This window comes from Cinclus cinclus, chromosome 6, assembly GCF_963662255.1.
Source record: "Cinclus cinclus chromosome 6, bCinCin1.1, whole genome shotgun sequence".
Classification (NCBI taxonomy): Eukaryota; Metazoa; Chordata; class Aves; order Passeriformes; family Cinclidae; genus Cinclus; species Cinclus cinclus.
Genome location: NC_085051.1, coordinates 6,600,732 through 6,612,796, shown reverse-complemented (window position 1 = coordinate 6,612,796; position 12,065 = coordinate 6,600,732). Strand labels below are relative to the sequence as shown.

The 12,065-nt window shown below is 37.1% G+C and overlaps 1 protein-coding gene across 1 annotated transcript in view; it reads left to right on the top strand.

The window, feature by feature from the left end:
• NELL1 (neural EGFL like 1) overlaps nt 1-12,065 on the top strand; it is a 274,747-nt gene that overhangs the window by 158,623 nt on the left and 104,059 nt on the right. The window contains exon 14 of the mRNA XM_062494129.1: nt 8,444-8,566. Coding sequence (XP_062350113.1) covers nt 8,444-8,566 — 123 coding nt within the window. The remainder of the gene's footprint in view (nt 1-8,443; nt 8,567-12,065) is intronic.

The following is a 12,065-nucleotide window of genomic DNA, read 5'->3' as shown; positions in this document are numbered from 1 at the left end:
GCCATTAAAAAGCTAACACTTTTTTTTTTTTTTTTTTTTTTTTGGACAATAAAATGCGGTTTCTTCCTTATGGAATTTTTTGTTTGCATCTCTAAATATGCAATTTTCAGATCTTCATAATCTTGTTATGAATGTTTTGTGTAGATCCTGTCTAAATTGAATGCTATGCCCGTCTCCACAATTGTGCTCAAAGTTTGCTGGCAAGTTTGAGAATTAAAGATAACATTGCTAATGACATGACTAATCTGGCTTTGAAAATTAAGTCCACAAAACTGCAGCAGAGTATGCAGTTAAACATGGCATGTAGATTGCCATTTTATTATCAGCCTCTGATAAGGATCTGTTTTGAAATTTCTGTGTGTATGAATATTACTAATATTTCACTATTATATAGGGCAGGAAAGTTCAGTGTAAAAGACTACCCTTTATACTGTGACTTTTCACATTATTAATCTATTAACTGGTTTTGGTAATTTTAATATTATGTACTAATTTGACATGTCTACCCAATTAAATGCACTTCAAAAGGCTAGGGAAATAGTATTTAAGTATAAAGATAAAACAAGCATGTACACTTCTCCTGATTATTGAATTTTCAGACATTTGATCTAGTTTGTTCAATGCCGCTTTTCTTTAATCTTGGTGAGCTTCTGATTGGGGTGAAATGTGTCTAAATCTAAACCACAGTTTTTCAAGATTTGACTTCTTCAGTTTTTCCACCTCTTGCTTTGATTTCTTGTTTTCTTTGTTATGATTGTATTCAGAAAACAGTAAAACCAAACGTCTCTCTTCCCACTTCCTTACAAAATATTAGATAGACTTTTATGGTGTAGGTGCAAATATTTTATAGTGTGCTAGCAAGAGATCAATTTCTTTTTTCTTCTCCTCTTGCAAAAAACAAATGCAATGTTCCTGTCAGCAAGACTACCTATTATTCATCTTGATTTAAAAAAAATAATTTTTTTTATTACAACAATTTGGAATTTCTTCACTGCTCAGTGAACTCATCTCATGGAAATTCAAATGGGTACTATTGGCAGTTGTTTTTATAAAGTAGTGAGGCAGAACAGGGGATCAGAGTATAAAGAACCTTTCCCTGGGGGGAAAAATAAAATATATGTGCATATACAAATGCTCTAAATTAGCTATTCCCATTCAGAGAAGAGATACTGAAAATGTCAGCTCGCAGCTCAGCTGTGGTCAAAGCTGAGCAGAATAGTGAGATCCTTTGGGAAAGGCACTGAGAACAAGATGATAAATATTATTAAGGTATTGTAGAAATTCATGATGTGCTGGCATTTTGAATCCTGTGTGTGCTTCTGGTTTGCCCATCTCACAAACTGAAGGGATCCCATGGAGAACTTCAGTGCAAGAGGGGACGTGGTAGAACAGAACTCCTTCAGGTTGCAGAAGGAGTTTGATTCCAAGAGGCAACTGCAGGCACATTTGGAATTTTATATTCAAATTAAATCCCACTATTTCTTCATAATTACCCCAGAGTAGAATGTGTTCACTCTTTTAGAATGTAGTCTAAATAATTTCATGTTTAACACCAGAAGATGTTTGTTGTGTCATAAATTACACATTCTTTATTAAAAAAATGGCAAATGGGATACTTGTGCCAGCATTTTGTATGTTTAAGTGCTCATAGGGCTAGAGTTGCAGAAGGAAGCAGTGGGGCTTTTCTGTTCTGCTGCCTGTTTCTTTTTCCTATTTCCTTGTGGAAATGGGCAGGGTTGAGCTTGGATGGTGAAGCTGGGAATGGGTATAGATGAAATTGTTTCTTTGGTTCACATGAGTAAAAAATAAAAACCACATTTGATTTTGTTGTTTTTTTTTTTTTTCCTCAAGAGTTTTCTGGATTCACAATTAGCTATTATCATTCACCAGCTTACCATCTATCTGCAATGTAATTTCTTGTTTGATGTATGCATCTTGTTTCTAATTGCCCTGGTTTTCTGTGGGTGATTCTACCTGTGTGTTCAGAATAAAGTTTCCTTTTATTCAGTCTGTTTAAAAGCTATCCCCTTTGTTTCATCACACCTTCTTAAGAGCTGAAATCCTGATTCCACTAAGTCCACAATTCTTCCTAAATTCAATTTTAAAATCTATAATTTTTAAAGCCTTAGTTATTACACAGACATCTGAATGCTAATAACATGCAACAAAGGGTTGTGACGTTTTAGAAGCATTTGGAGAGATGGCTTTCTCCCTTTCTGAGTTTTCAAAGACCATTGCTTAATGGCTGCCAGATAATTAATTTTACATTAGGCCATGCCCTCTATACAAATGGTATCTGTATTAATAAAAAATGGTGGCATCTGATGATCTTCCTGTTCTGTGAGTTGTCTCTCTAAGTCTCTTGGTCTATAGAAATGTTTGTTGCATTTGTGGTTCTGCACCCCACAAGCTGGCTGTTATCTCAACAATTTAGAGAGCAACTTAGATTTCTTTTCTAAAAAAAATATGAATAAATAGATAGTCAGAATCTGTGCACAGTGTGTTCTTCCAACGGTGAATGTTTTATTATTGAAGTATGAAGGCTTTGAGGAAGTAATGAAAGAGAATCCTTACAATAAGAAAATTGTTTCCATCTTGTAAGCAAGTTTAAATTGGGGCCTTTTCTTGTAATAAGAAGTGAAAGTAGCTATAGTCAAAGACCATACAATGGAATGTCTCCTGTAATTCCATCCCAGTGTCTGTCTTTTATTGAAGAGAATCTTTATTTAAAAAAAATGAAGATAAAAATCTCGGCATTCTTGCTTAAAAATAAATCCTGTGTTAAGTGTACCTTGTAGAAATTATATGTTTGAAATCCTTTATGTGTTTTTGCACAAGGGAAAGCTATCCTGATTTTATAACTATTGACCAAAAAGTTCTTAGCTTCACTATGTGTTTTTTGCTGTATGATTTCCAGGTAGGGTTCTAATTTTCAGTTAAATATTTTAGACAAAGTACGAACAATACAAAAGCTAGAGTTATTCCACACATGCACAGAAAAAAATAAAGAGTGAGAGAAAGCTAAAGTTGTCTAGATCCTGCCTTTATAACCCAAACAAATCCAGTAAGTCTTAACAGTGTTGTGTCTTTCAACATGGGAAAGTAGAGACATCCTATAAATTCTGTAATACTTCTGGAAGATGCATTTTAAAAAAATATACAAACAGAATATAAGCAAAAGTGATATTCCCCTAAAATAATGAATAGAAAATTATTTTATTGAAAAGATCTCTTTTGTAAGAATGTGGGTATTTATTTATAATAATCACAACTTCAAAAGTATAGAACTGTTATTTTTTGACTGATGCTTCTGATGTTAATTGTCAGAGCTTCCTAGAATGTTTCACAAACAATACATTTCATGTATATATGAAAGGAGAAAATTTGCATTTTCCTGTAATTGTTTATATATATGTTTAGATATGTATGAATTTGCTTTCATAAATACACGACAAACCCTTTTTGTACCTTGCATGTATTCTGAATTATTTTTGGGTGGTTGTTTTTGCTTACAAACAGTTTTGCAGTGTCATGTGGGTGGCTTTATGCAGAATGCATTACCTCGGGCAGGCAAAATCTTTGTCTGGCACCTTTCCTTCTGGTCCCAGTGCTTTTCCTCCTGCATTTTCCAGTTAAGTTTAGCCCAGAACAGAAGGTATTTTTGAAGTACCACATAACAAAATATTTTTGTGATTCCTTCACAGAGATTAGTCTGGAAAAGTTATGGCAAAAAAGATTTGACAGAAATATGTGCACATGAAAGTTGCTGACTTCTTTTGTCCTTTGAATATTTCAATTTATACATCACACTGAAGTGATCAGCCATCAGCAACTGGAATACACCTCGTTTGAGGTGTACAGGATCTGCTGCAGCCTGGTCTGTGTTAACTTCCTTAGCCTTAAATAGATACTTGTGTTTTGAAGACAGCTGAAAGCTTAGTTAAAATTGAAGCAGGTGTTTTCACAACTGAAAGGTGGTGTGGTTGAATGATCTGCTGCTGCTGAAGGTGGAGCTGATACAGCTGTAAGAGAGCCTTGACCTTTCACAGCAAGTCTTCTTTTGGCACTTGTGTTACTGCCTCAGGTGTTCCCTATTTGTTGTTTTTTACACAGTATGGTAGATGTTGGTGTGCTGGGCTCTCTGCTGGTTTGGGGTCCCTGTCCTGAGGCACAGGCAAGGGGACACTGAGTGGTCACAGCTGTTTTGGCAGCCTGGTCATTGTGCTTATTGCAGCAATTTCTGACTCATTTCATGTGCTCATGTCTTCCAGGGGAAATGGTTGTTTTCCCACTGTACTGTCACTGGGGATGTGCTGTGTGTGCTCTGGTCTCAGCGTGCTCAGACCAGTCTGTGTTTTGGGGCAGGCAGGTTTTCTGCACTGGGGCTTACAACAGGATGTGCTATTGAAACCAGCTACTTGAAACTCTTTTTGTGGTGAATTAACTTCACTTTTTATGCAATTGTTACCTCTCTAAGGCCATGTAGTATTGACATTAATTCTGTCACTGTCAAGATCAACTTTCATTAGGCTGCTTCTGAACAAAGTGGAGTTAACCATAACACTTGCCTTCTACAACTGTGCATGTGCTGTGTAAAACTGCCCACGTATAAACATCAGACCCGTGATACTGTTGGTGTGGACTTTTAAGGTGATGTGTAGAATCAGACAGTATGGGTGATGAAGGTGTGTTTTTGTAAAAGGATGATTAATTTCTTACTAATGGAGGCAGGTGGCCATTCTCAGGTGAAGGATGAAGAAAGAACAAACTTCACACACAAGATGGCCTGACCTGGGTGTGCACTTGGAAAATTTGCAGAAGATCCTCTCGAACATTTTGTAAAAGCTCATGAAAGCTTTTGAAAATTTTAGGCAGTTTTCATCCCGAAAGAAAACATGAAGTTTAAATGTGTATTTTTCTGGCCTTAGCAGTAGCTTGGTGGGTAGGAAATAGGGCCAGGAGAGCTGAAGCATCAGAGATGATGTATCCTTCCATCCCTCATCTCTGCTTGCAGGAAGAATAAATAAAGTAGAAAGGAAATTAGCAGTGGACATTTGATTCTTCCTTTTTTTTTTTTTTTTTTGGCAATAGAAGCTTGATATCCTTTAATTTTTTGTGAAATCTTCAGTATTTGAGGATTTCAGAAGAATGATAAATGCTACGGGAAAAGAAGAATCTTGGATTATCATTGTTTTATGGGAGCTGGTGGGGGGAAAGGCTGAATAAACTACCTGATCTTGTGGCTTTACCATAAAACATGAAATAGATGCAACAACAGTGCTGAGTAACATAAATGCTGGTTTGAAGGCAGTTCTCAGAGATTTCATAAACAAATTAACTTGTCTGTAAGGAAAGAATGGTGCTGTTGTAACTGTTCATCAACACTGGTAGCTGTTCTTGAAATAAAGGTTAATAATTCAGGTGAATGAGAGTTGGGTTAAGGAATTCTGTCCTCAGCAAGCCTGTTCTTTTCATCTTTGATCATGAGCTCATTTTGTGTATATTATATAACAAATGGAAATCAGATGGATGACTTCAGTCAGACTTAATGGTGACAGTTTCAGTCCTGAGCATGGCAGTTCATTTGTTTACATATACATATATGTGTGGATAAAAGACTAAATGTTACTTTTGTTTTTGTTTGCTCGAGTCTCTTTCTTGTGCTTCTCACTCCCAGCTATAAGGGAAATAGTCAGAATAAGACAAGTTTGGCTTTCTGTCTTAGCTCTGCCCTCTTTGGTGCTTTGGAATGATGCTGTTTGTTACTCCTTTCACTTGCTGTGCAAGGGCCCTTCTCTGCCAATTTTGTTGCTGTCTAGTCAGTATTTACCATCGCATTAAAGCAGAAGCAGACTCTGTCTGATGTGCTTGAATGGGGATTTTTGGAAAGCAATGTGCGTGTGAAATCAGTTCTTTGCAAATAAGTCCCAATCTCCTTTGAGTTTAAACCGAGCATGAGCCCACTTTCCACGCTCCCTTCCCATTGTGAACACACAAATGTTCCAAAGGATGAGCTCCTGTGAGGGCACATAAAACCCAGGAAAACTTACTACTGAGGTATTCTCAAAGATTTTTCATCTGGATGAAAAGAGTTTTGTACCTTGGCAGGAAATCAATGCTTTCTCATTCTTATTAGGCCTATAGCAACATCAACTATAGACATCCCTACACCAGGGAAAACTTCATTTAAAGTTCCCCTCATTGCAGCCATATTGCTACTAAGATATCTTGGGATGAGGTTCCCTGAGTCCTCCTTGTGCTAGCAGCATCGGGATGTCTCATGGAGGCCAGGTTCCCATGTTCAGATTTGTTGCTGACTCTTTAAATTATATCAGCTTTGAAAAAACTGACCTCTGTTTACAAAATATTATTGTGGGGTAGCTGGTCTGTCAGTGCTAAATCTTTTGATAATTTCCAGCATCTGCACATCTGCAGAAATGCTAAATAGTGATTTACATTGTCAGAGTCTGAGAACAACGCAGCAGACTTATCCTCTCCTGTGTATTTTGGCAAAACACATCTGGTAGCACTGGGAAAGCTTTATTTATACTTGAAGTGCTGAGAAGGTAATAGACTAACTTTGGCAATTGTTCGAGTAGGAAAGTACTTGTGTCCACACATGGGCCCATCACAGAGGCATTCTCAGTATAGTTTGAATACCAACAAAAGTATTCAAGGGAAAGCTAATGACAATTAAAAGTAGGAAGAGGAGGGGGAGATTACGGAGAGGGTGTTTCTTTTAAAAGAAAGCGTAATTCAGCTTCAGCTGCTGTAAAACACCTCCTTGGAGGATATTTTGATACTTTTTGTGTCTAACTCAGGAGCCTGAGCACCATGGGACCAAAGCAGCAAAGAATCAGCCTGTGGTACAGTTTCCTTAAAGATGAAGGAGAGAACAGGCAGCCCTTCAAGAAGCTGAAGTGAATTACTAAGCAGAGCTAGGGACCAACATAAACTAACAAGTATAAATTCAAGCCTGAGTTTATCAGCTGAAGCCAGGCACATATGAGACTGTGTGTGTGTTTCTTGCTAAAAGCAAAGAGAGGCTGATATATTGCTTTGATGGTATTTAAGAGGAAATAGTTGCAATCTGTATCATTTTGCTGTCAAATGTATTTGAGAAATGAAAAACATGTTGGATATATGTTCTGCAAATAGTTATCAACAGTGTTCCAGAAGTGCTTGGTTTAGTGGATTCCTCAGAATTCACCATTCAGGTTTTACATGTGTCTTGAATTATCTAGAAATTGGCTGTTGTTCTGTGCTGTGGCAGAGTAAGAGCATTGCAGAGGTTAATTGTAGCCTGTCAAAGCCTGTGGTGCTGCTGTTCTCCATGGAGAGACTCTTCCAAAGGGCTTAGCTTAGTCTGCAGAAACGAGTGTTTTGCTTATGCTTTGCAGACACTGCTTCTCTGTGATCTATAGAAGGCTAGACTTAGTCTGTACTCCTTTGAACACTCTGATGCACTGGTGAAAAGCTTAAGCAGATCCTAATTCCAGGAAAGCATAGCTTTTACCTCTCAGCATATGGATATCAGCCTGATGATTGCAGTTGCATAAATGAGGGCTACAAAGAAGTGTTCCAAATTCTGATTTATTTATTTTATTATGTCAGTTACCTGTTGTGTGGTTTTAAGAAAATCGATTGCATTCTTTTGATTCCAATGAAAAAAAATTGTAAAGGCACCAGTGCAGAAGTGTAAAATATTCAGGCTTTTTTTTTGTGCAGTCCTATATGAGGGAAGCTCCTTGTAATTGTGGGAAGAAGCGGAAAGCTTTGGGGTCAGGTAGCTCGTCACCTCTAACCAGTGTTTTACAAGAACAAAAAGGTAGCAGGAGAGTGAAGTGCAGGAGCTGTGGCAAATTTGGCTCAGGACAGCAGTGGGAGTTGCTGGATGAGAGCAAGATATGGCTTGTTCATCTGGGAGCCTCTTTGAGGCTCTGGTAGGATTGGTGCTCTAAAAATGTGAACTGTTACTATGTGCTGTTAGAGAAGGAGTCAGTTCAACATGAGCTAGAGCAAACAGTTGTGACAACTGAACCGTGTAGTTAAAGGGCAGGCTGGTAGGGCCCCTCTGATGTTACTTAGCTTGTGTTTATGATCATTACTGTTGGTGATGGACAGTGATGTAAAGGTTAATCTTCACAGCAAGATGTGTTTCCCTGATAATCTTCTTCATAGCTTTTTGTCGCAGCCATAGTTTGCCTCCTCACCAATTTTTTTTCCTGTTTTTGAATTTAAATAATCTGCTGTTGCCATGCACATACGGGGTTTCTGAACTGAAGAAAGCCCATAGCTGACTCACATGCCAAGCCCCCAGCACGCAGCCATTGCAGCATTCTGGTTATCCCACTTGGTTTTCAAATGCCACATAAGCTCACTGAAAAGCTCGCTGAATCTTGTTGGTTTTTTTTTTCCCTCCCTTTTCCCCCTCCCCAATTAGAGCATGATGAGTGTGGCAGCGGGCAGCACAACTGTGATGAGAATGCAATCTGCACTAACACCATCAGGGGACACAGCTGCACCTGCAAACCTGGGTACGTGGGCAACGGGACCATCTGCCGAGGTAAGTCTCTTCTTGTAGAGGCACCAGAAACTTGTCAGGCTCCAGTAATATTTGCTGGCAGTCAGCTGCACTCTGGTAACTCAAGATGCCTGGATTTTGCTGTGATTTGTTTTAAGACATCTTCTGGCAAATGGCAATTTCCAACGATGGAAATTGATTTGTGCACGACTTCTTAGGAAGAAGGAAATATTTTTGGAATGCAAGGAGAAAAGAACTTTATATTTGCTGCACTGAATACTGTCAGTTGAGCTAGTGTAATTCAGCTTTTGAGTGGTGTTCATGTTTTATAAAATGTGGATGGTATGTGCTATGTCACCTTTGATTTTACATTTTAATGAGATACATTTTAAATTAGGATAATTGTATTTTAGCATCATGTGGTGGTTATTTGACTACTTGCATCAGAATCATAACTTTTTTAACATATAAATCTTTAAATGTGTATTTTGAAGATTTATCAGTTTTGTAACAAGAAATAATGATAACCAGCCATGATTTCTGTGAAGTATTAATTTATGGCATGTCATTTATTTAGGATTGGTTTTGTTTTTCTTTTGGTAGAGAAAGAGAAGCAAATATCTCATATAAGTACAAAGGAGGGTTAGATTTGTGAGGGCTCTCTCTTGAAGTAGTACTGAGTTTTAACTCATGCATTTATGAATTATATTTGTCTCATGAAAAGCTATCTTTTGTATTTTCTGCATGTTTGTATTTCCTGAGCAGAATTACAGTAATAGAAAACTACATTTTAGGGTTTTTTTTTTTTTTTTTGGAAATGACAACAATTGAGACCAAGGAGTGTACTGGATAAATCGTTCCCTACAATTTGGGGCGCAGCGGGTTGAATATTAATATTTCAGATTTTTGTTAATTGGCCAAACAATTCCTCAAAGAACAGTGAGCTTTGATGCCATTCCTGATTCAAGCTGAAGTCCTTCATCAAGATTGTCCTGTCAGCTACTGAATTAGAAACCATCAGATTGGTTTTGATGTGACTTTTATCTGGGTACTTTCCACCAGTACCAGAGTGTCTCTGCACTTAAAACTAAAATTATTTGTTAAGGATTGAATAAATAATAGAAAAATGTACTGGAAGTGTTGGGCAAGTTAAACCTTGGCCTGTCTGTATTGAAGACCAACAGGTGATACCGGGGTAAAACTCACTGCAGTATATTTTTGGTCTTTGATTACAGTAAATATGAGTTGCAGTGCAGACAACTTGCATTTCAGAGAAGTCTGAGTACTGAACAGCCTGACATTATTATTATTATTATTATATTAATTATATTAATTGCATTTCTTTGAAACTGGGATGTTTGGATTAGTTAACAAAATCTATGTTTTCACACAGGTTTTCTTCATTTGCATACCTTTAATGTACCAGAAACTCAAAGTGAAACTCCTATTGCATATTTATTAATCTAGTAATGTTGTAGTAATGAAATGTCACTAGAGAAATGCAATAATGTTTTCACTCTAAAAGTTCTATTGAAACCTGAGCTACTACAATACATATTTTCATATATAGAAATATTGTATATTGTGTGTTTATGTATATTTTAGCATGTGTTGAATTTCACATGCAGGTGTAGATACAGTTGCCTTTTTGAGATAGATATGCATGAAAATACAGGGAAATATGTTCTTATATACTGACTAGGAAGCATAAATTGGAAGGACGGCTGGAGATTATAGAAAGGGGTTTGCAGTCTAACAGTTGTTGATGTCACTAAGGACAGGACTAATCCAGCACTGCATGGAGTAGTCATTACTGCTAACAAGCTAATATTAGAGTCATCTGCATTTTAGTAAATTATAAAACACACAATATAAAGTACTGGTTTGATTTTCTGAGCCAGTGGTTCTGTGGTTGCATGAGGTTTTCACAAGTTTGGATGCTAATTGAAGAAATATTCTCATTTTGCCCATGATAGCAGAAACACCACTTTTACCTGTTTTTTTTTTTTTTTTTTTTTTAACCAAGTTCAACAGTGATATGTCATCAGTTGCCTGCCACAGCATTTCCTTGCACAAATGCTGGGGCTGGCACAAGGAAAGAGGTGTGAACATGTCAGGACAACTACAAACTGCTGTTGGCTTGTTGTATTTTAGGGCTTTATCTTCAGGCAATACAGATTGCAAAAACACAGATAAAAGTCAAGGTGATATGTTTGCTGTAATACCATCTGAAGATAAGATGTTTCTATTCTCCTTGAGACATCTGCAAGTGCTTTATAAATGTTTGCATGTTATAGATGTGTACACACACAGAACGGTAGCTCCAACTACTGCTGAAATAATACATCTCTGTGGTTCAGTAGGAAATCTTATTAATATTGTTCAGCAAAACCATAAACAGATAAAAACATGATTTTATGGTGAGAGAGAAAGACTGGCTTTGTGCGTGCTTCTGCATTCCACTTCAGCAATCTATTTTAGCAGTGTTACAAAAAGTAAAGTCAGAGTAATGATCCTCTTTGGCTTTAGTAACACATTGATAGTCTTTGCAAAAAACCCAACAGGATACTGTCATTTTTGTTTTAGAAAAGAAAACATATGTAGTTGAATTAAATTGTATTGTGGACTACTGGCAAATACAACTCAGTTACTGTGGCAGGAATTTGTGTTGTTTGCAATTTTTGTGAAAAGCATGGAGAAATAAAAAGGAACAGAAATAATATGAATGTGACTATAATGATTGCTGGGAATTTATGAAAAATAATCAAACAAAATCCAGACATTGAAGAGAAAATAGAATATTAATAAAACCCCAAACCCCTGTATAATCAGGCTGTCACACATCTTGACTAGCAAAAGATCTTGTGCATAAGGAATTGCATTACTGTAAATGTAGTACACTGGGCTATGCAATTAAAGACTGAATTGTGTCAAAGATGTGGAATGGTCACGGAGGAGGGTGGTGCAGAAAGGGCTCAGACCAGGACTTGAAGGCACTTCAGCATTAAAAGAGATATTGCCATAGTTTAAGTGGCACAAAAAATGGAAAGAAGTGGAGACGAATGCAATAAAAACTTTACAAACACATAGTTATGTATATATAGGCAGTGAGACAATAAACTAGTGTCAAATAAGATTTCCTGTGGATACTCTGAATTTCACTGTAGGAAGCAAACTTTAGCATCTCAGGCAGACACTGAAATTTGGGTAATAGATGACAGCAGAATGCAGCTGAGGTGAGCTGAAATGATAAGGCAGGACAACACTGTGCCATCACCATCAGCAAACAGGACAGAACAATGGACCCAGAAGTGGGTAGATTATATATCAGGATTTCTTCAGAAAATGGTAAGTAAACCAGAGACATCCATTCTGGAAGAAATTACAGCATTGAAAGCAGAGGACAGAGGTATAACTACTTGAATAGAGAGAGATTCTGAATCCACAGATTTGTTAAATTGCTCTTTTCTATGAAGGAAACTTTGGAAAAAAAATGAAAAGAAGTAAGAGTGATTTGTGACATAGAAAATGTTATAGGTGA